Below are 26682 nucleotides of genomic sequence, written 5' to 3'. Positions count from 1 at the left end.
TACAAGATGGGAATTGTAACCCAAGAACCTTACCCCATGATATGCCAAGCGCGGTCCGTCCGTCATCATACACCAAGAACTCGAGACAAGAATAACAATATCTACAGCCAGGCTACATAGTGCCTAGGCATGAATCATGTTCAGCTGAGATTTGGCAACTCTGCACCATGTTGAATTCCTGACCAGAAACCCCGTCCCTCCAAGTGCTATACTGACGACAGGGAAAAAAAAGAAGAAAAAAAGGAAAGCCGCCCCGAGACTAAACTCATAACCTCCGCGGCCGTTTCTGAGGCGTGCCTCATCGTGTCAAGACAAAGAAATCCTGTAAATACCACCGGTTTCATCATGGATCTGTATCATTTGACCCGACCTATTCCTGCGCAAAACGCTCAAAGCATTGCAACTGTGAATATAATGCTTCGAGTTCGTTGAGACCTTGGCGCTGAAGTTCCCTTTCCTCGACTATGAAGAGGACTCACGCCTCCTCTTGAACCTATTCCAACCAAGTCGACTAGGCAGTTTCGAACACGCCAACATGGCACGGGGCGTCTCTTGCCTCGTTGGCGCATGGGTTTCGAAGGGGGGACGGACTCCTAGTATATTAGAACCACCATGGAGTTTTGCTTCGTTACCAACCATGAACTTCGGGCTATTGCACGCTGTTATAGAGAGACATCGGTGGCAGGGCTTCGTTTATCGAGTGAAGTCGCTCGCATCACAGGTTGGCGCGGACATCTGGTCCCTCGTTAGGTTAGGCCACTTCAATGCCAGGTGTTCTGGTTTCCCATAAAACCTTCTTCCAGAGTGCGCTCCTCCAAGTTGCGGATGAAGTCCCTGTTGCCTCGGCCACCTTGTTGCACGCGGCTACCTCTTCGGCCTGCTGCCGTTCGGTTATCGATGCTACCAGATGCCATACTTTCCCCAGTGGGCGGGTAGTACGCCGGGCTAGGTTGTAGACGAATCGGTTGACTGGGGTCGAGATGGCTAGCTACCCGTTGAATGGCGGCGGGAATACCGCTCTGTTGCTGTTCCATGGTTGAAGCGCGTTGACGTGCTGGCCTCATACCACCCTGCTGATGCTGATACATGTTGGGCTGGGGCATTTGTGCATATTGCCCCTGAGGCATCTGCTGAGGCGGTTGGGACATGACCATTTGTCCATATTGCCCGTGTTGTTGTTGGCCGTATGCCGAAGGCATATTGACGTGGTTACCTCCGGGAGAATACATCGAGTTGTTGCCGTACATCTGCGGTTGCGCATGACCTTGAGGCGCGTACTGGTTGGCATAAGGAGTAGGGGCAGCTGAAGCAGCCTGTTGTTGTGCTTGATGTTGAGCTGCTGCCGCTTGAGCCCGCTGCTTGCTAAGTGCTTCGGCCTGTTGCTGCTGTTGGGTGCCAGGTGCTGGAGACCTATTCAGCGAGCTAGACTTGAGATTCATTGGTGGTATAAAAGGCCCAGTAAACTTCTGTTGAGTGATGAACGGATGAAGCTTGGCTTGCTGGGGAGACCATCTCTCGAGAGGGTTGATTGTAAGAAGGCCACGGACAAAGTCAATGAACGCGATGCGGTTGTTCATTTCTGTAACGGTTAGCATGGCCATACCCAATATTCCTAACGGCTCGGGTCTTACCTCTATCTATCTCGCTCTGCTTCATGTTCTTCCTAGGCATGGGGTAGGACTTGATGATCTCGGGGAGGGTGTTGGCCTGGAAGTACTTCTTGCTAGGCTGTTCCTTGGTGCCACGTTCTCGGGCATATTGTTCCATGGGTTTAAGCTGGTATGTCCGCCGTCCGAACTCATCTTGCCGCTTTTCGAAAAAGTCGCCCGCCTGCTTGCCCATCTCGATCATCCAGTTCGGGGGGTTACCCAACATTTCAACGATTCGCGAAACCTGATTGTACTCAGAAGATCCTGGAAACAAGGGAAGTCCCAGGAACAGTTCCACCACAATGCATCCAAGGGACCACATATCGATGGCCGAAGAATAGGGGAGACCAAGTAAAACCTCGGGAGATCTGTAAAATCGAGATTGAATATAAGTATACACTGTTTGTCGCTCGTCGCAGGCTGAACCAAAATCAATAATTTTGATAATGGGACTTTCGAGATTCTTGAGAAGAATATTCTCAGGCTTCAAATCGCAATGTATCAGACGAGCCTTATTAAGTAGTGCGAGACCGTTGAGGAGCTGCTGAGCGAACACGCGAACCAAAGTAGTGCTGAGTCCTCTAAACTGGTTCTGCTTGATAAGCTCGTAAAGATTGACGCTAAGGAGCTCGAAAACCAAGCAAAGATGTTGGCGATGAATGAAAGTGTCTTTAAGTCGCAACAAATGGTGGTCGTCATTCTTGTCAAGCTTCGTGTTGAGCTACTCCTTGTTAGTGCCAATCTTTAAGTATGGAATTGACGATCGTACCAAATCGAGGACCGAAACCTCCATCATACTCTGATTGAAGTAGGCAGTTCGGTTCTTGATGACCTTGACAGCCACTACTTCTTGTGTCTTGAGGTTCTGACATTTCACGACTTGACCAAAGGTACCCTGCCCCAAGACGTCCAGAATAAGGTAACGGTTTCTAGAGAATATGTTAGAATGACAAGCAGCATACTTCAATTTTACACAACATACTTGTGGCCGGCCTCCTCCGATCCAAGAATATCGTTGACGTAGAGGATGTAGTCACTGTCTTCGTTGTCGTAGCCATCATTCTTGGTACCCTTGCTGGGCTTGGTCAAGACTCTGCGAGGATTGCGCGACGACTCATATTTGAAGCTAGGGTTACAGATGCGATAAGTAGCAGGCAATTGAACAGTAAGAGCTTGGAGGGGCTGATCATATGGTGAGCAAAAGTTTGCCAATAGCTGTAGAGGCTTGAAAACATACGCTGATGAAACCGCCTTCAGGGTTGGCGCGACGGAACGGAGGCTGTAAATTGACCTTGGGTTGTAGATCTGCGGGCGACGAGAGTTGCTTGAACTCGGGAACTGGGCCCCTGGTCACTTGCTGGGGCACAGGGCGACGAGGAGACTTGGGGTCTAGGTTAAAAGCAGCATCGAGATTGCCGACAGCGGAAGAGGGATAATTTTCCTGGTGACCGGCGGACGCGTAAGGGTTGATAGGAGGAAGATGCTGGCCTTGCTGGTGTTGACGGGCGCCAGGGAAGTATGGAGATTGAGAATAATCGGGCTGGCGTGTAGGCGACTGTCGCTGGGAGGTCGGGCTTGTGAATTGGCTGTTTGAAGCCGACTTGGGCGCGTAAGGTGAAGTGGGGGACAGGGCCTCCATGGGCGAGTATCGTTGAGCGACGGAAGAAGACTCTTGAGGTGAGTGAAGGTTGACGGGGCGGCTGCCCGACAGGTGAGATTGATGATGGGGCCTCATAGGGTACTTGATACCAGCATGAGCATCATGAGCATCGTGCATAGCGACGTCACCGTTGCCGTCGCGCATCTGCGAAGGTGAGATTGGAGAGGCGGCCGAGTTGGGGTTGCCAACAGGAGCAGAAGCAGGCGGAGCAGCAGCAGAATGGACGGGGGCGCCGCCGTGGAACTGGTCGTATTTGTATCCGCCTTGAGGCGGGGGCTGGTTGGTGTAGTCTCGAGGGGCTTGAGCATTACCGTTGTGTCGTCTCGATGAGCCAGGCGAGTTCGCGGAGGGATATTGCTGCCACTGAGGATCCATTGCGCTGACTGACTGCTGCAGAAGCTGAATGAAGCAGCTTAGGGCGACAGCGTCAGGTTGATCGCCGCGGTTAAGTAGAGGCGGTCGGTGGTCAGCAGCGAAATCGTTTTGTTGTTGTTGTGGTGGTCGGCGCGAGTGGGGATGCGTAATGCGTGGTTATCGGGCGTAGACGATGATGTCGACGGTCGATGAGATCCCAGCGACGGGGGGGAGGATGAAGGATGGGAGTGAGAAAAAATGAGAGTAAGAGGAGAAGGGTTTGGACGGTGTAGTGTAGTGTCGAGTAGCTAGTTGCTAGCTGCAATCCAATACAGAGAGAGCACACAGAAAATGGATGGGATGGGATGGTTGGCTGGCAGCTGGTTGCTGGTTGGGCCGGGTGCAGTGTGGTCGCCAAGTTGGAGATGGATCGAGTTGGGTCTCGTCGCGCAGGTCCTGTCCTGTTATGTCCTGTAAGAACGAGTTAGGCAATGTTGTGGTAGAGCGGACTAACCCAGGCCGTCCTAATAGAACTAACAGTAGCTGCAGCGTGTGTATTAAGAGCAACAATGGGCACGCCAGGCTCTCAGAATATCGTACCGTCGTCTCGTACTGTACCGTAAAGAGAGATGAGGGGGCGGGAGGATGGATTGGGCAGACAGTGGAGGCCCAAGCCAAGGCCCGGGGGTGGATATGGGCAGTGAGGTCAAGCAAGGTCAGGTAAGGTAGAAGGTAGGTATTGATTTGGTAGAGGACTCGAGCGTTGAAGCGAGAATTAAGAGGGTAAAGAAAATGAGAAGGAAGTGTGTTGTATAGGAAGGGATGCTCTAGATTCTAGTCTTAAGAGCGTTGATGAATGAATCCATTCATTATATGGATGGTGAGTTGATGTGGGAGAGAGGTTGAGCTCTCGTTGGTGCAGATACTGACTGTCTTTAGGTAGAGATAGATGCCAGAGGAAAGGGCAAGAGTCAAGAAGGTTGATATCACCTCAATTGCAACAAGCCCACCTGCCTTAGCAATACCTAAGTTCAACTGTCTTATCAATTGCCAGTCAATTAACATCCAGCGCATTATACACTATGACATCCTTATATTGTGGTGGAACGACACATGAAGGTCATATCAATGCCCTCATTGCGCATGATTTAACTTTCATGCTGTTGTTTTCGGTTGCTCCTGTCGACACGAGTTACGAGCCGAGTTCAGACGTTGAAATATCTGCAACAGCCATATATGCATCAAGTATCAGCAACTCAATGCTACACAAAACTTTCGTTGCGGCAAAGCAAAGTGACCAACCGCCAAACACGTTGCGGAATTACATTGAATCAAGTGCATATAGAAATCTTCTTAGTCTTGACTCCTCTTTACTGACTCTCAAGTTTAGTAACTCGGCTCTTCCCAGCCAACGCCAAAAAGCCAAAAAGAAGTCCACCACTGTAACTACTTAAAGTAGTAGGTACACGAGCAAAACAGAAACGTGCAAGATTTGCGGCGCCTTAGGCTTGTTCCCTGCCTGTTCTACCCTGCCACAACAAGGGGGTAGTACGCCGCAGTGGACAGGTTGTGATGATCCCCTTCTATCAGCTGTCAAATCACCACTAACTTGTACTTAACGATGCACATATTCTGCCTTTCTACACGCAAACCAGAGTTGATCTGACCTACAACGTGGCAAAACAAGAGTACATTTGAACAGGACAGCATCTTCTTGTCTCTGATCAGCGGGGTGATTATCAGCCGTTCCCTACTATACTATGCGCGCACCAGAATTTGGCTTCTGACTCTGCCTCTGACACGAGCAACACACAGACTATACCCCGGAAATTACCATTTGTTGATTGATGCCAACCTCACTCGGTCAGCTTATGACCTCAATTTCCCAATACAAATCTGTTATCATTGACATTATCCTCAACTTGCCTCCGCTGATATCATCAACATGGATTCTCTCATAATCCACAGCCCAATACGTATTACTATCCATGCCATGGATGTTAGCCTATTAACCCACCATGTAAAAAATTACGTCCTTTTCAGGGTCCTGAGGAATTACCACGGAATAAAAAAATCAAGTTTCACATTCCAAACGGCTCCCGGCCCTTCTCACCGTATCTGGTAGGACAAGACGGTAGCCTGTGGTATCAAATCCCGGGGCCTCTCTGCCCCGTTTATTTCGTTGGCGTTTCATGAGCTTGCCATCCATCCGTCTGTACCTACGTGGCTCCTGTGTCTATTTACATCTCTGCTGGGGTTCACTGGTGCCAAATACTTAACACGTGGAGCTGTTGCTATGCCGATTCATATCAAGAGACCTCACTTCTCGACTTGGGCATCATTATCGAGATGTAAACTTTCAAGACAAGCAGCATCTCGGCAGAACGGTTCGACTGTGGTGTCACACTATGCCATTATCCAATTGATCAGAGTAAGGCCGAGTGTTACACGACGGTCGAGTGAGATTGTCTTGTTATGTTTTATTCATCCATTTCATACTACCGCCGTCTTCCCACCTAATTTTCTTCGAGATAACCCTGTGCACCTCGAGTAACTTGCGTACCTCCAACGTCTTCCACTTTCTCACCTTTTGTCATCAATCTTACAGAGTCGTCAAGTCGTCGTTCCATCATATCGTGAGTGAGAATTATTAATGAAAAAGAGAAAGAGGAAAAATGTCCCGTTAAGAAAAAAGAAAGGTCGCCGCTAAATACATAGATGAAAATCCATGGAATGGAACTGCCACCCCCTTCGCCAGCCACTGAAATATCAATCAGATGCTCCATGAGACACAAGAATGGATGAAACGCTCATGACGTCGTCAGATAGGGAAAATTGAAATGCCAGACTGGCTCCTGACTTAATGCAACAAAGTCATGGTGAAGAAATGTTGGTGGTATCCTGGAATTAGCGCTCGTACAGAGAGAGATAGAGATTGAAAGAGATTCGAGAAACATGTGGCGCTCCCTGACTTTTATCGACGAAACAGGAATAGAAGAGAAGAGAAGAGAAGAGAGAAATGCCATACATCCGTTTGTACGCAAGATAGGAAAATTGCCCTTTTTTCCCAGAACACGGAACGGGGGTATCACAGGCCTGAACTGTAATAATGCTTGAAGATACTGAGAAAAGAGTAATGGAAGCAACAGAAGCAAGCGCAAGAGAGAAATCCACAGAAACGTGAGAAAGAAGAAAGGGGAATCATGAAAAGCGGACAAAGAGAAATCCGTCCCGGGGCATGATCAAGCGATAAACACCTTCGCCCTGATATCACTATGTCCAGCTTTCGTCCAGCTTTTTGACTTGTCTTGCTCTGGTTTGGTCGTTGCCCCCTAGGCCTGATAACCGCCAAATCCATTGTTGAAGTTCTGTCCAGGGCGAGGCTGAGCCCATTCAGCATTGGGAGGCTGTTGGCCCCTTCCGTAGCCACCCGCGCTCTGAGGAGCAGCATATCCCATAGGGGATCCAGCATAGCCGGCCGGTGATCCGGTCTGTGGCCCACCATAGTTTCCAGGTTGTCCTCCATACTGGGCTACATCATTGTCAGCTACTGATACGATTAAGCTTGGTTTACATTTCACTTACCACCGTACTGAGGATAGTATGTAGGCGTGCCCGGGAAGCCAGGAGCTTGAGCACTCTGTGGGCTGTAAGGCTGAGCAGGATCAAAGGCTCCTTGAGCACTGGGCGTCTTGTCCTTGCCCCACTGCGGTCAACTGTTAGCTGCCATCTCTCGATCACAACACGGGTAAAACATACACTGCACTTGAGGGGTCGTCCGTTAACGTTATACCCGTTCATCTGGCAGATCGCCATAGCCGCGTTCTCGTGGGTATCCATCTTAATGAAAGCAAACCCTCGATCGGCCTGGAATCGAGACTCAACAACGAAACCGAAGTTCTGGAACAGAGGAACCACGTCGTTGGGAGTTGTGTAAGGAGTAAGGTTGCCGACATAGACAGTTGTCTGCCAGCTAGGGGTTTGAGTCAGAATAACCTCGTAACTAGCGACGCCATGTGCTGGGAATTGGTGGTGGCCATAAGGGGTGGTAGGCGTCATGCCCATGGCCTGCATAGCCTGCTGCTGGGCCATTGAAGGTTGGCCCTTCTGGTTTGCCCAATTGCATCGAATGGCTCGCGAGCCGAGCCACTCGCCGTCCATGGAGCTTAGAGCCTTTTCGGCCTCAGGGCGGTCGCGGAAAGCAACAAAACCGTAACCTCGAGATCGACCGGTCTTCATATCCCACATGACACGAGCCTCGGAAACGGAACCGAAAGCAGAGAAAGCTTGAAGGAGGACCTCATCGTTGACTTCGTTGGACAAATCACCGACAAAAATGTGGAAGTGGTTCGACGTATCCTCCTTGTTTGTGGTGTTCGACTGATAGGCCCAGTTGACTCGGATTTCCTAAGCTACGGTTAGCGGGCGACGTTCGAGATGTTGTTGGATTTCGTTGGGGGGATGTACCGATTGGTGAACTCGTCGTCCATTGAGGGTCTGCATAGCACGCTCAGCGGCACCAGGGTCATCATACTCGACAAAACCATAGTTGTAACCACGCGCCTGTGATTGCACTATTAGCCCACCACATCCTCAAAATTTCTTAGGGTTGTAGCAAGACCTACATTCTTGTCGGGAATGATCTTGACGTTCTGAACATGACCCGTAGTCTCGAAGATCTGACGCAGGACTTCCTCAGTTACACGCTGGTCCAAACCACCAATGTAGAGGGCACGCTTGTTGGGCTCAGGGGCAGCACGACGGAAGCCACCTGCACTGGTAGGCGACATGATGCCTCCCTGATCGGCAGCGGATCTGGGGGAGGTGATGGCAGTCGGGATCGGGTTGGTGTTCTGAGGGATATGCAGAGGCGGAGGGGCCATAGGCTGTCCATTCTGGCCAGCTTCAAAGCCAGGGGCGCCAGCACCAGCCTGAGGGGGGGGAGGCAGCTGGCCTGGGTTGGAGGGTGTTCCAGCGTCGGCCATGTTGTATGATATCGTGTCGGGGTGATGATCAAGAAGGATGAGTAGCGGAAGGATAGGACGACAGAGCAGAGGTAGAAGAGGAATTGGAGGCTACCTATGAGCTGTGTTGTACTGAAGTCGGTCGGTCGAGGTGGAGAGTCGGCGGTCGGTGACAATATGTACCTTGTACCTCCTAGCGTTTGACAGGACAGGGGTCCAACTGGATGAGTAGACAACCCGGAGCTAAGAGTGACACGGTGGGCACAGGGGGAGAGAGGGGCCTGGGTCTGGTCTGACAACGGGGTCCAGACGAAAGCTTGGGGACTGGGGTGGGAGGTCACAGTGGAAACTCCAGCGTTTGAATTCTCCAAGAAACGGTTGACGGCGATGCGAACGAAGACGCAAGCTTTCGGAGAGGAGCGATCGAATTGTTGCGCGTGCGTACAGTCTGGCACTGTAACACAGGGGCGGAACGAGACGGTGGCCTTGGCTTGATCGTGGCCGGTTGTGAGACGTGGGGGGGTTTAATTTGATGGAGATGAGAGCTGGTCGACAGGCTGAAAGAAGGCGTGCTGATGGTGCTTTTCTGTAGCTTGGTGTGCACGAGGATCGAAGACCGGCAAACAGACGTAGAAAATGCAGAAACTGACTCAAATAAAGAGACAAAGTTGAGAGCAACAAGAGAGGAGATGGCGTTAGAGAAGAGAGCTAAGATAGAGAAGCGGCGCGATATGATAATGGAAGTCGACGATGTGAAAAGGAAATTGAACAGAGGAACCGAAAGGAACCGTAAAAGCCCAAAGGAAACCTGACACAAGGACCACTCCAACGAGATTATGACTAGTATGAATGCTTGAGAGGAGAGAAGTATAAAGAAGAAGCTGACGAGAAGCGGATGATGGAGGGGCATAGCCTTACATATGGACGGATATCGCCTTGTACCTTACTGCACAGCTCATCATACAGTGAGTTAAGGCACACGGGCGGTGGTTGGTCGGTAAGGTACCTAGGTAAGGTAAGGTACTTACTTTCCCTTACCGACTATCAAAGCCCAACAGACCATGCAGGCATATCGATCAGCGATTGGTTGTTTGGTGTTCTAGACGCCTGATTTGACCAAAGTGTCAGGGTTGAGAGTGGAAGAGGGGAATGGGATGGGATGGAACAAACAGCATTGGACCTTGGAGAAGCGGGCAAAGACTTTGCATGGGCTGAACTGAGACACGAAGCAGTTTATGTCATATCACATAAGTTATCGCATATCAACTTTTCTAGCATAATTATTACAACAAGTGGTAAAGGGGAGTTGCATGTCAATATGCCTTGTTGGAGGTGTACATGTACCTGGTCCTTCAACTCCTCTCTGCTACAGCTAGGTACGCATCCATTATCTAAAGAACATACACATATTCCCACGGAATTGAATATTTGAGAGGTATAAAGTATATATATAGATATCAAAGGCAGACTTGACTGAAGACCAAGAATATAACTACTAGGTAATGTTGAGCTTTGCGAAAGTCCGGAGATGATTGGAGGGCAGAGGTGTAAGTGGTTAAACTGGGGTCAATTCAAAGTACCTTGCCTCGGAGGGTGATAACTCAGGAATGAACGCATGGCTTGTTTGTCATGGTTTGGTACAATTCTAAGTAGATCTATGCACTGGGGTAATTCTTCTGGCTATATGATACCTCTTAAGGTGAGGTTTCCAAGGTTAGGTACATACAGCTAGATGCCAGCGTTTTCTTTCCGCCAAGCAACCCGTTCCATATGATCAGGAGTGCAACGCTCAAAGGCCTCAACCATATGGCTCGTATAGAAAACAGTTAGATTCTAAATGGTTTCCAGAGTTTAAAAATAAGAATATGCAAAAGTCACTTTTAATTTTCAGCAAGTCTTAGGTTAGTTGTTCACTGTTGTCGTGGTCAGTGAGTCCATTCAACTCAAACCTGAGTGAGTGAGGTGCACGTGATGTCGTTCCTCTAGACGCGCTTAACACTTAACCTGGGGCAGAACTGGGTCAAGCAAGGAGTGCACCTCTTAGGCTCTCCCTACCTTTGTTCAGCAACGACGATATCTGACCGTCCTTTAACAGCAGAACTGACATAACTTCGTATAATTCTCTTGATCAGTTTCCCATTATCTACTAGAACTGGCGACTGGTACAGCTATGGCTTCCCAATCTCATCAGGAGCCAGACCCGCTGGATGTCTTGCAGAATATGGTCAACGATGTCGTAAGTATCACCTCCATCCTTATAATGACTTGAACAAATATCTGACGCTTCATTACAGCTGGTACATACTGGCAAGGCTCTCAGAGCTTCCCGCAAGGATGCTCAAGGCAGCACGCAGTCTACTCAATCAACCCTCAAGTCCAAGTTGCCTGAGTCTATTGATGGTTTCCGGGAAGCCTTACACAAGCTGGAATGGGATATTGTAAGTCACCTTTAGCAACGCCTCGACTCATCAGATCTCACATTATCTTAGATCGATGCCAAGTCTGTTCTCATGCGTGATATCAAGCGTCTACAAGAACAGAAACAGCAGCAGAGCCAGCAGATTCAGCAAAGTCAACCTGCTCCTGTATCCCAACCCCCACAACCTCAGCCGGTTGAATCTCAGTCCAAATCTCCCATGGTCATCGACCTTGAATCATCACCTCCCCCCCCCCTCAGGATCAGCATATGACAGAGATTAAGACTAACAAACCAGTCGCCCCCTTTCCTGACATGGGCATGGGGCTCCTCGATGTCGGCCAACCTATCAGTGTGCAGAATAACGAGACCAGTTCATCTGTAATTCCAACTACTGGACCTGAACAACCGACCACGAAGACAATTGCTCCGATGGCTCCTATGCCAGTCATGGAGCAAAAGCCTATGGACAACCAAAACAATGACGTGACAGACCTTACTGGCGACGGGCCTCATTCAGAACTCAACTTTACAAATATGCAGTTCACGCTGGCTCCAACAAACAACGACTCGCAGAACCCCTCTAATTCTCAGGAACCTTCATTTGACCTTGCAACATTTGCTCCCCCGGAGGGTAATGATGATATACTTGGTCTGGACGACATCCTGCCCACCAGCAACACTTCTCAGACAAATGGCATCTCACAACTACCTGCTGGATCTGCCGATAACGCATCCAAGCAAGACCTGCCAATGGATACAGACAATCAGGGAGCCTCACAGGAAATGTCAACCGATAATTATGACTCGGTTTTTGATGACGAGATTTTCGGTGGTCTCGGTACAGGTGACGGTCTCGCCGATGGAACTGACGACGTTACTTTTGAATCCCTCATGAACGACCGGGATGATGACAACCTAAACTACATGCAAGGAGGCGAATTTGACGACAACTTTCTCCTTGACGCTATGTAGCGACGCTGTTGCACACAAAGCCGCCCAGCACTGAGAACTACATGAAGATGCACCAGGTTTGATTTTCCATACGCATACGGTTGTTGCGCGCATCGTCCACGAAACTGGGTCATCTCTGAGGGTCTCCGACCCTTATTGTCTAGTCATTTATTTGGATTCATGCCAAGATCACTTTGTCTTGGCCAATACCAAGACGAACTAGGCAAAGCTGCACCGGCAGTTGTCAATATGGCACACATCAGAATGTTGGCTGGCACTCAATTCTGTCGTAGTACAGCTTGGCTCGCCGTTGGTCGTGTTATTGGACCCTGACAATCAACGTCAATGATAATACTTGTGTTTGGGAAGCTTGGCATCCTCGATTTTTATTTTTATTTTGGCGTTTTATAGTGGTTCAGAATGTATCGGTAGACATGGATAGGTGTTTGGGTGTTGGGTTAAGCTCACAATGGTGTTCTCGATTTAAGAATGTTGGGTTGATAGGATTTCTAAAGGAATGGTACCAAGTACCACGGATATCATGTTTTATGTACACAACAAAACAGGAAGCTTTCGCTAAATGGACAGGCGCTGAGAAAAATATACAACTCGTCAAGAGCCTCTCATCCTCTGTCTTCTATCAAGCAACATATTCGCCATGAACAATGACCAAAAAAATACAAAGAAAACAGCACGGCCGCTGGCGCATGACAAAGAAAACTATGACAAAGAAAACGTTGATCATCATGATTCATCTTGGGTGCGTCTACACCATTGGGTCCCGTGAGACCGAGACCTCGTGAGGCCTGTTTTTGCACTTAGGTCATGTGGCCGTCGCGGCAGCGCGAGCCTCAAGTTCGCGACGCTTAGCAAGCAAACTCTTGAAGGCGCCAATGCAGCGAACAAGAGCGTCTTCATCGTGAGCGCAGAAACGGTAGCTCTTTTCTTCAGTAATGACCTGAAGGCAATGCTTCTTGCTCTTGCTGAGAGGATCCAGATCGACGACGTTGACGACGGCAGAGAGCGGTAGAATCCACCGAGCTGTGTATTCAGACTCGTCCTTGTAGAGAATGAGGTTACGTGGGCGAAGAACAGCCCACATATCCTTCCACTGGCGCATGCCACGTCGGTGGCGCAAGAGGTAGAGCCGGCCTTGCCATATGACACGGTCAGGGTCTTGCTCAACATTGGACACGCTCGTTTGGCTCGCAGATCGGATACCTTGACCTGGTGGGCGAACCGCTGGAGGTAGATTTCCAGGCGATTGAACAGCAAAACTATCGTAGGACGAATCCTGGGGACGGAAAGCTTCATTGTCGGAAAGGTCGGAGTGCGATGCGAACTCCGCGCCCGATAGTCCCGAAGACTCTAGTATCGACGATCTTCTCCTACCCCCTGCCGAAGTGACATATCTGGGAGCAGATGATCCCATTGGTTCCGGGGAGCTGGAAAGAAAGCGCTCATGTTCATTTGGTCGATTGTTGTCAATAGAGACCGGCTTGATGCCATTATTAGGCTGTTGAGAGGCACGTGGACTAGCAAGGAACATCTCGTCCTCCTCTTCGTCGATACGCGCATCTCTCCGTATCAAATCCATCCATTCCCGAGCATCCTCGGCGGAGTTCGCTTGAAAGTGGTAGTTGCGAGACGGGGAAAAGAGGCCAAAAACATTCTCGCGCTTATGCTTGGGGTCCTTCAATTCGGCGACGGCTGTAAGCTCGGACAAGTAAAGCTGATGTCGTAGTCGAGACTCGCTTTCGTTCTTGTACAAAGAGAGGGTGTTGGGTCGCAGGACAAGGTAAACAGGCTTCCATTTCTGGAAAGGAGTCAGTACTGAACAAGAGCCGGAAGCCGTGGCGTCATGCTTCAAAAAAGGATACCTGGCGGCGGATACTAACCTTTGTCTTTTGCGTGCGCTTCTGAACGTAGCCGCTCTTCAACACGCGGTCAAAATCAAAACAGCCATCGTTGTTGACAGGAGAAAATGCTGCTTCGAGGTGAGATTGGCTGCGAGGGCGAGCAGAAACGTCAAGTTTGGTATCAAGAGAAGAGGTATTGACCGGATGCGCGGCCCTTTCAACGAGAGTTCCGGCCATTGTTTACTATGTTTCGGCGAACGGTATCGAATTCGAGAATGATGATGGTGGCGGTGATGTCACGAACATTGACGGTTCGTGAAGGAGAAGGGGTAGCGTTCGATTCGAAGAATTGCGCAGCAATTAATTAATTCGAGTAATCGGCCGGTATAAACGTCTGGAGATTGGTAGGAGACAAAAAGTAAAGGCCTCGTTGTAAAACGTGAGAAGAACGATGGGCCTCTCGATTGTCGAAAGGCTGGTGTTACAAGCAGGGGTTGCGAACCAGGATATAATGCTTGTAGGAGAGCAGAAGGTCGTGGAAGTCGAGACGATGGAGTTTGTAGGCGTGGAACGTTATACTAATACGGAGTTTAGGTGGTGAGACTTGAGGAGATGAGTCTGGAACAGGTGGTGGCAGTGTAGTTTGTGGTTGTCGTGATTATGTGATGGTGGTGGTTGTCGTGTTAGATTGGATTGGATATTGTTGATTGTTGTGATGAAATGCTGGAGTATTTAGTTACAGGGCGTACGTAGGCAGAGAATGCAGATCGTGGAGAAGGACAAAGAGAAAGAAAGACGGACGAGAGATGATAGAATTATGAAAGAGTATGATAGTGACAGATCGAATAACAAGGTTTGAATGACGATTGGAAGGTATTTGCGGCTTTCGAAGGGACGGAGAGAAAGGAGAAGAAAGGGTGATTTGATCGGCAACGGAGAGGAACGAAGATTGTCGCAGAGTGAAGAGGGGGACGGGATACAGTAACAGAGCACTAAGGACTAAGGCAGAGCTAAGCAATAAGCCAAGTCGCAGATCTGCAGGCCCGGTACTTTTTTGGTACAAGGCGCAACAAGCGAAACTGCCGCTAAATTGCAGTGACGGCTCAGGTATTTCTAGTTGAGTGCCAAGTATTGGGTGTCATGCATGTTAAGTTTGGCCGTAGGCGTTTCAGGCGTTTTAGAAGAAGCGATGTTGTCGAATCAGTTGATGTTTCTTTGAGATGCACTGCTCGCGGACAACACAATGCGGCGTTAAAGGTATTTACTATGCTTATAACTGATGAAGAGAGTTTATAAATAAAGCGGTCAAAGAGAAAAAAAAAGTGTTACAGTTCACCTGCTGGTGTATGTATCTTTGGGCGGCTTGAAAACGGACACCATCAAATAGTCAATCGATACCTTTTCGCATTCGGAATTGAACTTGAACCAAGGAATGAAAGAGGGGTTCACTCTGATTAAGGTTCTTTTACCTGTTGATCCCTCTTCCTCCCAGAACGGGATTACATCAGGTGGCGGAAGCATCATGGAGGTCGAGACCCTTGAACAAATACAGTAAACGCCTCGTAGAGACTGAATTAAGCTATCAAGTCAGTCTTACGTATCGCCTGACGTTACCACCCTCCATCACCAGCACCAGCACCAGCACCAGCACCAGGCAGAGATTAACTATTTATGAAAGATGACAGTGGGCATTGTCTCTTTGGTCATCTTGAGTGAATGATCAATTCGATACTGGCTGTGCAAACAAGGCAGCTGAGTTAAGTCGTCCGCATATTCCGCAGCCGAAAACGATCACGAAAGTGGCTTATTCCTATTCTGTGAGTGAATCTGACGATTTCAGCTCTTACAACTCTTTTGTTGGGAGAGGAGTTTCTAGTCTTTTTTCATATCATGTGTGCATCAGCCCGCATATGCAGTGTTTAGCCAAGAAATGTCATCTCGATTGGTGACAAACTGCTCTAAACTGACCTGGTATAAATAAATAAGTAAATAATAATAAAGGCCCGGCCCGGTCAGGCCAAGACCACCTGGTCAATCGCTTAATCTGATACAGGGCGCTTCGACAAGAGTCCACAATGTGAGACGATGCCATGCTATGCTATGCTATAATATCATAATGCTCAGTGGCTATAATATTGAGATTCAGAGAGTTTCATACTACGATGAGGTTCCCTCCCTGTTTCGCTCTGAGCCGAATAGACGATAGACGCTTGCTGGTGGAGAATTACAATGGGAGGTCTCATAGCGACGTAACACTCGTTGAACGGGCTGTTAATTAATTCCATGCTTTCAAGTGTAACAGGTGAAAGTGAAATAATAATAACAAAAAAAACGGATTGATAATCAGCTTCAGGTGCTATCAACGGCAGTGTATTCCGTTAACACTATCACGATTTATAGTCGATGACTCTTTTCGTTTGAGTCACCGGCGAATGCAGCCATTGACTAAACGCGCTCAATACTTGCCGAATCTGTTTAGTCCATGGCATGAGATTATTCACCTCTTCTCAAGAAACCAAACGCTTCAGTTAATCCTAATTATAAGTAGTCAACATGAAGCCAATTGATTATTCGAATCCTTGCAATATCTCGAGTGGCCTAGAACAGCACCAACACATAACCACCAATACCTTAAGTTACCGTCTGTGGCTGTTTCGCTTTATTACACATCCATTCACCCACTCCAAATCACCATGTCTTTACACGAACAACACAACATTCCCACAGATTCCGAGCAGGAAATTCGGTCCAAAGTAGAACAAGTCCTGAAAGGAACCCCTTTTGTCGTCTCAAGCCTACGAAAGCTCAGTGGTGGCACTGCCAACTTCATGTACCATGCCACTCTCGAGAAGCCATCGACTGAAGGCAAATATCAAAATGGTGTCGTGATCAAGCAGGGTGAGGGCTACGTTGCACTCCATCCTGCATTCAAGATTGCAACTTCTCGATGTGTAAGGGCGACACTGAGAGGACTGGCCAGCAAGCTGACTGACATCTTTGTAGGCTATCGAGTATGAGTCTCTTGTTCATCTTGCTGAACTCCCCCCAACAGAAACACCATCATGCAGAATATCAATTCCAGAGACGTATTACTTCAATCAGGATAGCAATACTCAAGTCCAAGAATATCTCTCAGAAGCTCTCAGTCTGAAGGACTATGCCCTCAAATACTACGCTGCCCCCACACCCCCAACTCTTAAAGAACAATGCGAGCAGCTCGGCCATGGTCTTGGATCTTGGCTTCGTGCGTTTCACAGCTGGAGCCAAGAGCCCAAGCAAGCAGCCCTACGAGAGACGTTTGCGGGGAACAAGGAGATGCAGGGTCTCAAGAACATGATCAATTACCTACAGCTGCTGCAGGTGGTGGATCGACACCCTGAGATTCTTGGCGATGCAAGGGACGTTTTGCAGGGTGCCAGTGATCTGGCTGCCGGGGAACTTGCAGATGAATCAGCATTGTATCCCATTCATGGTGACTTCTGGACTGGAAAGTGAGTCCTTGTATTATTGTTGCTTACCATGAGGCTGCGGTCAGCTGACTGCAAACAGTATCTTACTTCCTGACACTCCTCTGGTGAAAGGCACTCACACTCCCATTCGTATTGTCGACTGGGAGATGGCTCAGATTGGTGTTCGGCCTCTAGATCTCGGCCAGGTCATCGCTGAGCTTTGGCAACTCAAGCTATACAAGGACATTGCTGCAGGCGAGTGGCTGATTCGGGCATTTGCCGATGGCTATGGTGCTGTAGATGATGACTTTGCTTACCGCACAGTTATCCATGTTGGTGTTCACTTGATCTGTTTTGGATCTCAGACGCCGGGATGGGGCGATGCTGAGCAACAGAAGGACGTGGTCAGAATAGGCAAGGAGATTATAGTCAAAGCCTGGACCAGGGATCGTAGCTACTTTGACGGGCATGTCCTTGGTAGCCTGTTCAGGATCTAGAATTGCTACTACAAATATGTATAAGGGACCTGAGCGAATATCATCAGGCGGATATGTCAATGCTTGCTTCATTGGTTGTTATGTGTTTGCAGAATGTGACATCCCTTCGATGGGCAAAACTCTGTGACAATTATGGCCACAGCGGGACTCGGCTACAGCTCTCCGTGTATATATTTAAAGTGCCATTGATATAAGTATACGAGTTAAGGACGTCTTAATTATCTGATATAAGAACCCAGTGGTTGAAGAAAACTCCAGGTACACACCAAGGTTGGGGACACTACATGCCTTTTATTAAACATATCGAGGGTCACTTCTTAGAAGCATCCTAGAAGTGTACGCATTTCCTCATATTCGTTCAACACGTTTGAAAGGAATAAAAAGCAATCAAAAAAGATAAGTGGCGCTGAAAGTCGTGTAAGTGGAATGAATGCCCAGATTTACATTGAATTCGATGTTCAAGTGTACGAAAGGAAATTTAAAACGTATAAATAATTAAACTAAAATATAGCAATATTTGTCTTTAGGCTTAGAGCTCGGTTATAACTATCCACAATTGTGTTCCTCATATTCTGTGGTAAAGTTGGCTATCGTGATTGTTTTATGACCGATCGGTTGGAGGCGGCGAAATTTTCAACTTTTCACATTACTCAACACTACCTTAGTTATCACGCAGTTGCTGCCCAACTCAGTCATCGACTCACTAAAACTTATTTCTCGACATCTGAAAGAACCATCGCAAGCAAGAAAAACTTGACACGCAAAAACAAACAAACGAAACTGTTCTCATTTTCCATTACCTGGTCCCTCATTGGCGGCTACCCTATATAAGCCACCCGAAAACCCATCTCCAACTCCGTAGGTAGTCATCTCCGCGCCGGCATCCAACTCAAATGCCTTCCCCGGACACCAGCCGGCCTTGTAAGCGATGCAAGGTCGAAGATGCTGCTTTCCTCCTAAGAACAGACCCAACATGTCGGTGAGTTATCTTGCTTCTCTCGTGAAACTTCATCGTTTTGCCCCTCATGCTAATGTGACTCAGTGATTGCTACATCCAATATGTCGCTTATAAACTAAACAAGCGCCTCGGCGCACTTCATAAAGACACTCGCTCTTCAAAGAAGCTTACCACTCGGAGATACCTGGCTGGCCTGTCCTTTGGGCCTTCATCTAGTGTTCTGGCTCAGTTGCTCAGCGAGCAGGCTCATCACCACTCAGAGAACAAGGCTTCTTCGCCATTTGAGCCGGTGATTGTCCATATTGATACTGAGTTATCATACTCTGAGGGAGAATCTCCTGCTAAGATGCTGCTGGAGGAGTATCGTCGTGTATTACCACATGCTACGTTCGAGTGTGTTCCTCTAAAGGACGTCCTCTCTGTGAAGAGCATCGACTGGTCAACACTGCCCCTTGACGCTGGCACACCGGATGATGATCCAAACGCTCGCCTCCAACGACTTTTCAATGCTTTACCCACATTGACCTCACGAACAGATGTTCTCCGACAGCTTATTCGTCACCTTCTTCTCCAGAAAGCTCAGGAGCGCTCGTGCTCAGCGCTTCTCCTCGGCCACAGCACAACAGCACTCGCCGCCTTGACACTATCCGAGGTCGCCAACGGTAGAGGCTTTGCAGTTCCTGTACAGGTTGCTGATGGCGTGACAACTGTATGCACATACGAGGCAGTCGAGGGCGCCGCCGCACAGGAGACCGGTCGGCAAGAATTCCCGGTGTACTATCCTCTACGCGAGATCTTTCGCAACGAGCTGGTCCAGTACATCGATCTTGTACCCTCATTAAAGGAAGTTGTTCCTGTCTGTCAAGGAGGTGCCAAGACTGGAAACAGTGTCATTTCACACAAGGACCTGAGCATTGAGGAGGTCATGACACGGTACTTTGACAGTGTAGAGGAGGGATATGCTGGAATTGTTGCCAACGTGGTGCGCACAACTACAAAGCTGGACCGAGTTCCTGGAAAGAGCTTCTGCGGAAGCTGCGGAATGTCACTTGATGCCGAGGGAGATTCGCGATGGGCCGGAGAGATAGGCGATGATGCCGGGGACGGGCCGGGGGCAGCCGGTGCAGGCCGGCTATGCTATGGCTGTAAGCGGTCAATCCATGGATAGAGCATCAATTCATACAAAATGTGAACATTCATATTGATATATTCTGGTATAACACAGTATCTATCGTGACTAAAAACTCCTCAAATGCGCCACGCCGCCTTTTGATTGCCAAACCCATGACCCAGGCGGTGCCAAATGCTCCTATTGTCCTCCTAGATATTCATGTAAATGAGGACTTGAAATATTTCCATCCTTTTCGTCATATATAAAAGCAGTTTGCTCATAGATCGATGTTCGCTAATCACTCTGCCGCTCGTTTATTGGCCTCTACTATTCGTTTCATCATATTTTAGTCGCCATCTCCAGCCTTCCAGGGAGAATGCGATCCTCGATTTTGCGGACCAGCTTATTGGTCTGCTCAGCTAAGCTCAGAGTGAGGATGGTGTGGGGTAGAATTCGGGCAAGATGAGGGAAGAACCCCTTGTACAGAGCAAAGAGACCCTCGGAACGAATGGTTTTGGAGAGACAATCGGCGACACTGCTATAAAGATTGCCGTTCTGGTTGTACATACGGGACATGATGGTGTCTGAGATGTAAAAGTCAGCCGCTAAATTTAGCTTTTGCTTGAGTGTAAGACTTACCAGGAGGATGCATAACGCAGCAGACAACGAAACCACTGATAGCACTGGAAGCCAAGTGCAGACCGGGACCCTCTTCCATATCAAAATGACGAACCAGGCGACGCTTAGCGAAGAAGTATGTGGGGAGCTGGACAGAGCTGCCAAAAGCAGTTCTGATCATGGCAGCTTGCACACCACGGTAGAGACCACTGATACCCTCAGTTCCATAGATAGACTTGAAACCATGCCATGCGCCCCGGTAGTGGTGCTGTGTGCCAACTGGTCGGAACGCCGAGAAGCTCTGTAATCGGGTCTTGACGAGGAAGAAGGGGCTTCCAGCGGCGGCGCCGATGACGCCCGAGGCTGCACCGCAGAACATATTGATGCCCAAGTTCTGGGCCTTTCCGTCCTTGAGGAAGAAGCTCGCGAGCGCATTGCGCATAGGGTCGTAGAAGCCGAGACGGCAGCCATTGAGAAGGATTTGGTAGATATAGGCCGCGCCAATTCCGCGGTAGATATTACGAACACCTTCGTTGCGCACAATGACGCTCACACCATGGATCGGTCCCCTGTAATGGTGAGGTTGGTGGCCCTTGTTTTGAAGCTCGCCTTGCAACTGCATGCTATACAAGAAAAGAGTTAGCATACTGTTGGGACAAGATCGCGTGAAAGACCCAGAACATACCGAATTTTGACCGTCTCAAAAGGATGTGTTGCAGTAACTGCACCGCAGGCGGCAATGCCGCCAGCAATGAAGGCGCTATTCGCGAAGTCAGCACAAGAACTTGGGCGCGAACAAACCCCCATGAATTAGAGGGTCGATCATTGAGCACCAATGGCCCGAAAGCTTACCCAACAGTGGTCGACATGACCCCGAGCTCTCCAAACGCGAGGAAGCGGCCGACAGTTGCTAGAGAAGGATATAAGGAGAGATTGGGCGAGGGAACGAGATCCCTATAGGGGTGAGCTCGGGCGAGAGAGCTGTCCTCTTCAATCGGCGACCCGAAGACACCGAAATAATGCAGAAGAAAGAAAGTTATTTGAGTAAGGTTCAAGAAGAAGATTTGGGAACGTGGAAAAGAAGGGTTTCACACCCGTTGCCGTAACCAGCGGCTTCGGACCCTATGGCAGCACGAGAAATTGTCAGCGCTGAGGTACCACTCGTAGCGCAATTACACTAAAAAGGTACAAGCTTTCTACGTAATGAATTGGGGGAACATGAACCTTCGTATGGGGCTGAAGATATATAAATTATTGGGTACTACTATTTGACTCTACAAGGTGTAAATTGCATCTTCTGTCAGCGGCTGACAAAGTTGATAAGCCGACTTTCAACAATGTCAGTGATACTTGAGATTGTTCCTGAGGGTATTTCCGGGCCTGCACTATCCGTATCGTACCTCACACGATCACATCCATGTCTCTCTTCGCCGTTTAATACTTTTCATCTTTTTTGCGCTGGATGCATTTCATATGCCGACGTCGGCGGTCTTTTTTCGCGGGGAGGGCTGCGGGTCCTTGCGTCAGGGCCGCTGGGCCGCTGTACATCCCCTGGAAATGGAGGACGACGATTGGATCTGATTCGCTAGAGTGGTGATTTACTGCTATGACGCTAGGGTCAAAGGGAAAGACAGGGCAGCTAGCTGCTGGGTCGGCGATTCTGTTTGCTCTGAGCGGCTTGTTACGGCTCGGGCGTTTGTATGCCGTCTCCGATTTCAATTATACCGAGGGGACAGCACTCTATTGGATTCATATACGCGTGGGGAATAGATACATAGGAATTGGATACCCAACCTCAGATTCACTGGAACCAACGATAGCGAATGTCGAAGGTACCTATAATTAACCTAAGTTACAGAGCCTGTCTTACTGAATTAGAGGATGATACCCTGGACAAAGACCAACCTCGGGGTACGTACCTCGTGGCTCATGGTGCACCCCGCAAAATTACACCCCTCCAGCTAAGGGAGCTTCATGACAAAAGAATCCCATCTCCAAAACACGCTTAGAAGTCGACTATTCAAGACAACAGTATCAACAAAAACATCCGCCACAACTGCTTGACTCTTACTATTATATGACATAGTCAATTATACCATTATCGCGACTAGATTGACCTGGCTTCATATTGCCTGCGACCCTTTGTGACTCGTACAATCGACAATCTCTTTCAACACGCGCGCGTGGGCTTTGTCCCAGAGTTACCTACCACCATAACCTCTTCGATACTACTCCCTGCATTGCCTCACTTCTCTGCCCACAATGTCCTCAACACCCATGGACATCGATAGGTCTAATACACCAAATGGCGCATCGCTTAATATTCACCGCACCATTGGCACCACCGCCTCCGTCTCTAACCTGTCCGATGTCATAGGCAGCTTTCGTCCTACCAAGGTATGAAACCTGCCTCAACTACTGTACGCTTCATACATGGACTAACCGTCTCCTCCTGTGTGTAGCTATTCCGACGTGATGATATCAAGGACAGTCGTCCACAGCCTCACGTACTGTCCCTCGACTACGATGACGAAGGCCAGCTCGTCATGGCCTCGGCCAGCGACGAGACGATACAAATATACCACGTCAAAGAAGGCAGACATGACAAGAGCCTAGTCAGTAAGAAATACGGAGTGAAACTGGCCAAATTCACACACACAGCCTCGAGCATCATCTATGCCAGCACAAAACAAAACGGTAGCTCACTCTACATGCTGTAAAATGAATTCCATGCTGACCGATTTTTGCCTCTAGACGCTATTCGATATCTTGCCACACACGATAATTCATTCATTAGATACTTCGAAGGTCACGAGGGACCTGTAACTTCACTGGCTGTTCACCCAGGCAGCGACAACTTCATCTCATGCTCACAAGACAACACTGTGCGCCTCTGGGACACACAAACGAAGAATTGTCAAGGTCAACTCTTTCTTCGATCGCCCTACCTCGCCGCATATGACCCGTCTGGAACTGTGTTTGCCGTCGCCTGCACGAGTAGCGGCACGGTATTACTCTACGATGCGCGAAACTATGACAAGGCTCCTTTTGCAACGGTTGATATTGTCGAACAGTGCAGGAAGGTAGAATCACAATGCCTCAATAAGGGATGGACAAAACTCGAATTCTCCAATGATGGAAAGTCGTTACTTGTTGGAACTCGCAGTAATGGCCACTTCCTCCTGGACGCTTTCGAGGGCACCCTGAAAGCATATCTTCACAAGCCAAACGGCGGGACTCGACGATTGGCTGTAGGAGAGACGGCATCAGCTGATAGCGCATCGTCAGACTCGTCAAACATGGAGAGTAGTGGCGAGTGCTGTTTCGCTCCCGATGGTCGTTATGTTCTCAGTGGCTCCAAGAAGGACGTCCTGGTCTGGGATACCATGGCGGCTCCCAATGGTAACAAAGTTCTGGAACCTAGCTGGACACTGCCTGATAAGAGAGAGGCAGCTGTCCTAGCCTTCAATCCTCGGTACAACTTTTTCGCTACGGCTGATCAGGAGCTGTTGTTCTGGCTGCCCGATCCTCATGCCTGAGTCGTGCAAACGAGAAGACGTCAGGTGGACGATCACTTGAGTAGTTAAAATGGTTGGAGTAAACAATAGATACCCTTGCATTATGGTATATCGTGATGATGTCGCATATAGTGACTCAAACAGAATTAAGGAGAATCATAGTCACATAAAATCTGCCTGTTCAACGGTGGTCTAACCAGAGAAGCTTTCATTTATAATATGATATCCAATTCGCAATATATGCATTATTTATGTAATCGTTCCCTTCACTGGAAATACTCAAGAGACTAACACGGCCTCTTCATTGATCGAATCAGTTATGATAAAGGGGAGAGAGAGAGAAGGAATCAATGCAATAGGAGAAGGTTGTGATAAATTTCGATGCTATTCGTGTGCGATTAGTCTCGGAACGAGATCTTCACGGACTTCCACATTTGCCAACTTGGGGCATGCTCCATGCTCTATCAAAACCTGACCGATATCCCCTCTCCCCTTTCTGACGTAGTACCACAACGGTGTCTGTCCATCAATGGCCTTATTGAAGTGTCTGATCTTCTTACAGACAAGTCTGGCTATATCAATTTCTGCCTTTGCATACAATGGATTACTCAGTGATGTTGTCAGGTTCATAATGGGAAGCGCTTCGCCCTGCGCCTGCGAAAGATCACCCTCTGGCATTGTGTCAAAGTCGGCTTCAGCTCCGGCTTCCAGTAACATTCTGACAATCTCGTGGTTCTCGTTTCGCTTGAGTGCATCCGCTAGCAATAACCGCTTCTGGCCTGTCTCCTTGTTGATCGGATTTGGCGAAGCACCCGCTTCTAGAAGAAGCCGGACAGCTTCGACGTATCGCTTGCTTATGGCAAAAAGTAGGGGACTGACGTTTTTTATTGTATTTGCGTATATATCTGCGTTGGCCTGTTGGACGAGATAACGAATAGTGCTGAAGTGATTGTGGCGAGTGTCCAGAGCATTCAGAGCACCCTTGCTCTTAGGCTTGTTGAGTTCTTTGCTCCAATCGCAGTCATCCATTGGGCCCCAAGAAACGAGATGGCATAAAGCTGTTTCGTCGGTGTCGTGTGTGACATTAACGTCCGCTCCTCTACTGATGAGCAGTTTGGCCTAATGCATTAGTTAGCTTGTCATAGGATCCCCCAAAGGTTACCGATCCGAAAGATGTCTGCAACACTTACCACATCTTCATTCAACGCGTATGCCAAAGGAGGTAGCTTCTTCTCATCTGGTGTATTTGGCTTGAAACCATTGCCTAATAGTAATGTGGCGATTGCTGTGTTCCCACGAAGGCAAGCTAGGTGCAAAAGGCCGCTCCGGCTTCCCCAGTGCAGATACCCATAGGCTGGACCTGAAGGACTAGTCCTCCGGGCGGTCTTATATCGTAAGGTGTAGAGATGATCATTTTGGAAAGACTGGTTGATCTTGCTTTCAACATCTGTGCCGGTCCGTTCGAGAGCTTCCAAGGATCCTTTTGCTGTTTCGAGGACACCAAACCAGCTCGCCCATTGAAGGGCTAGGGGCTGCTGGTGATCGAGTTTGAGTGAGTCTTTTGCATCCTTGTCGTACAGACGTGGAAGGACAACCGCTTTGAGACTTTTGCAGGTCAGTGCCAAATAGAGCAGGTCCTTGTAAGGCTCTTTTAGCAAGGAGATCTCATCTGTTATGAGATGCATGATCTCAACAGGCATAGCTAATTCTAAGAGGAAGGAGTTTTAGTGGCAAATCCAATGAGTCTAGAATATATAGACTTACCTTATTAGTACGTCTTCATAATAACTACATCTTGTACAATAAGTTTCAGTTGAAAGTAGGGATCTCGTCTCTTCTATTTCGTTGCTTACAAGGGTGACTTACCATTGAGATGCGCAATCGTTCTTTGTTTAGGCCGATCCATGTTGGCTTGATGGGACCAAATATGAAGATTTGTGGTGGTTAAGAAGAACGAAGTGATATTTGTTGTGTGGAGGTTACCTTTTGTATGGCCAAAGGTGAGAAAAGCCCAAACGGCCGGGTGTTGGTTCAGTTGTAAGATGAAGACAAACTATTGGATGGCCAGTGCCTGACTGCTGCCTATGCCTCTGCCTACAGACGGCCTACGCCTGCTGCCCTAGAATAATTTTATGTTTGTTTTACGGGCTTATTGCCTTAACGATTATTCGGTAGTCTCTGAATCTGAAGCCTTATGATGAAGCCTTATGCTTCATTCATTAATTTTTCTAGTCAAACTGGGAGGTATTAGTTTATACTTCCCTCTTTTTCTCGTATTTAATACTTGTCTCCCTAGAAATGCGGTGGATGCTGTTAATAAGTGGATATTATATATAATACTCTTGAGTTGAGGCAATAAATAACTTTGTAGTCACAAGTTAGCTCAATATCACTGATACTTGTGATTCAGCTCAAGAAAGATCCTGAAGCAAATGGGAAGTTGGTGTAAGCCTAATTCTTGAATAAGCTACCTAGTAGGTTATAGATTCTTGATTGACTGAGATATGTTTAATTGACACCCTGTAATCGAGGGTCAATATGTACTAGATATACTTCTAGAAGTCTATCGAGAATTAATTAGTTTTCACTTTGATGTCTTACCTTGCCAATGAACTTGTTAGGTACTGAAGAACGGCTAAGTAATGACTCTATTCGTGGCAATCAGGCTTGGCTGA

The 26682-nt window shown here is 48.4% G+C and overlaps 10 protein-coding genes across 10 annotated transcripts; 4 read left to right on the top strand and 6 right to left on the bottom strand.

Annotated features, from left to right (window-relative positions):
* Positions 1-665: 665 nt before the first annotated feature.
* BKA55DRAFT_88322 (kinase-like domain-containing protein) lies at positions 666-3856 on the bottom strand. The gene is made up of 5 exons (XM_046201678.1): positions 2887-3856; positions 2632-2831; positions 2419-2578; positions 1632-2370; positions 666-1579 (listed from the first exon to the last, which is right to left on the bottom strand). The coding sequence occupies exons 1-5, from the start codon at positions 3682-3684 to the stop codon at positions 762-764; spliced, it is 2715 nt and encodes a 904-aa protein (XP_046046767.1). The 5' UTR covers positions 3685-3856; the 3' UTR covers positions 666-761.
* A 3139-nt stretch (positions 3857-6995) lies between these two features.
* BKA55DRAFT_516989 (uncharacterized protein) lies at positions 6996-8648 on the bottom strand (the record flags this gene model as incomplete). Its single annotated transcript, XM_046188140.1, is given in 5 exon segments — positions 6996-7227; positions 7245-7369; positions 7423-8070; positions 8131-8226; positions 8289-8648. 5 exon segments carry the CDS (start codon positions 8646-8648, stop codon positions 6996-6998), a joined length of 1461 nt encoding a protein of 486 aa, XP_046046766.1.
* A 142-nt stretch (positions 8649-8790) lies between these two features.
* On the bottom strand, positions 8791-9773 carry BKA55DRAFT_88241 (uncharacterized protein). The gene has a single exon (XM_046201676.1). It carries the CDS (start codon positions 9535-9537, stop codon positions 8965-8967), a length of 573 nt encoding a protein of 190 aa, XP_046046765.1. The 5' UTR covers positions 9538-9773; the 3' UTR covers positions 8791-8964.
* An 886-nt stretch (positions 9774-10659) lies between these two features.
* Positions 10660-12018, top strand: BKA55DRAFT_665189 (uncharacterized protein; the record flags this gene model as incomplete). The annotated part of the gene is made up of 4 exons (XM_046197741.1): positions 10660-10863; positions 10922-11065; positions 11117-11266; positions 11305-12018. The coding sequence occupies exons 1-4, from the start codon at positions 10798-10800 to the stop codon at positions 12016-12018; spliced, it is 1074 nt and encodes a 357-aa protein (XP_046046764.1). The 5' UTR covers positions 10660-10797.
* Positions 12019-12820: 802 nt separating this feature from the next.
* On the bottom strand, positions 12821-14093 carry BKA55DRAFT_517244 (uncharacterized protein; the record flags this gene model as incomplete). Its single annotated transcript, XM_046188170.1, has 2 exons — positions 12821-13830; positions 13892-14093. 2 exons carry the CDS (start codon positions 14091-14093, stop codon positions 12821-12823), a joined length of 1212 nt encoding a protein of 403 aa, XP_046046763.1.
* A 2154-nt stretch (positions 14094-16247) lies between these two features.
* On the top strand, positions 16248-18010 carry BKA55DRAFT_574288 (kinase-like domain-containing protein). Its single transcript, XM_046193294.1, has 3 exons — positions 16248-16807; positions 16860-17347; positions 17406-18010. Exons 1-3 carry the CDS (start codon positions 16550-16552, stop codon positions 17800-17802), a joined length of 1143 nt encoding a protein of 380 aa, XP_046046762.1. The 5' UTR covers positions 16248-16549; the 3' UTR covers positions 17803-18010.
* Positions 18011-18424: 414 nt separating this feature from the next.
* BKA55DRAFT_574286 (uncharacterized protein) lies at positions 18425-19955 on the top strand. The gene is made up of 2 exons (XM_046193293.1): positions 18425-18781; positions 18845-19955. Exons 1-2 carry the CDS (start codon positions 18696-18698, stop codon positions 19926-19928), a joined length of 1170 nt encoding a protein of 389 aa, XP_046046761.1. The 5' UTR covers positions 18425-18695; the 3' UTR covers positions 19929-19955.
* Positions 19956-21702, bottom strand: BKA55DRAFT_574284 (mitochondrial carrier domain-containing protein). The gene is made up of 4 exons (XM_046193292.1): positions 21342-21702; positions 21175-21249; positions 20511-21112; positions 19956-20455 (listed from the first exon to the last, which is right to left on the bottom strand). Exons 1-4 carry the CDS (start codon positions 21356-21358, stop codon positions 20211-20213), a joined length of 939 nt encoding a protein of 312 aa, XP_046046760.1. The 5' UTR covers positions 21359-21702; the 3' UTR covers positions 19956-20210.
* Positions 21703-22751: 1049 nt separating this feature from the next.
* Positions 22752-24028, top strand: BKA55DRAFT_692432 (WD40-repeat-containing domain protein; the record flags this gene model as incomplete). The annotated part of the gene is made up of 3 exons (XM_046199784.1): positions 22752-22886; positions 22952-23186; positions 23244-24028. 3 exons carry the CDS (start codon positions 22752-22754, stop codon positions 24026-24028), a joined length of 1155 nt encoding a protein of 384 aa, XP_046046759.1.
* Positions 24029-24230: 202 nt separating this feature from the next.
* BKA55DRAFT_574275 (ankyrin repeat-containing domain protein) lies at positions 24231-26180 on the bottom strand. Its single transcript, XM_046193291.1, has 2 exons — positions 25198-26180; positions 24231-25126 (listed from the first exon to the last, which is right to left on the bottom strand). Exons 1-2 carry the CDS (start codon positions 25705-25707, stop codon positions 24392-24394), a joined length of 1245 nt encoding a protein of 414 aa, XP_046046758.1. The 5' UTR covers positions 25708-26180; the 3' UTR covers positions 24231-24391.
* Between the last annotated feature and the right edge of the window lie 502 nt (positions 26181-26682).

This window comes from Fusarium redolens (assembly GCF_020744475.1).
Source record: "Fusarium redolens strain MPI-CAGE-AT-0023 chromosome Unknown BKA55scaffold_12, whole genome shotgun sequence".
In the NCBI taxonomy this organism is placed as follows: Eukaryota; Fungi; Ascomycota; class Sordariomycetes; order Hypocreales; family Nectriaceae; genus Fusarium; species Fusarium redolens.
Note: the sequence above shows the minus strand (reverse complement) of the source record. Positions and strands in the feature narration are given on the sequence as shown.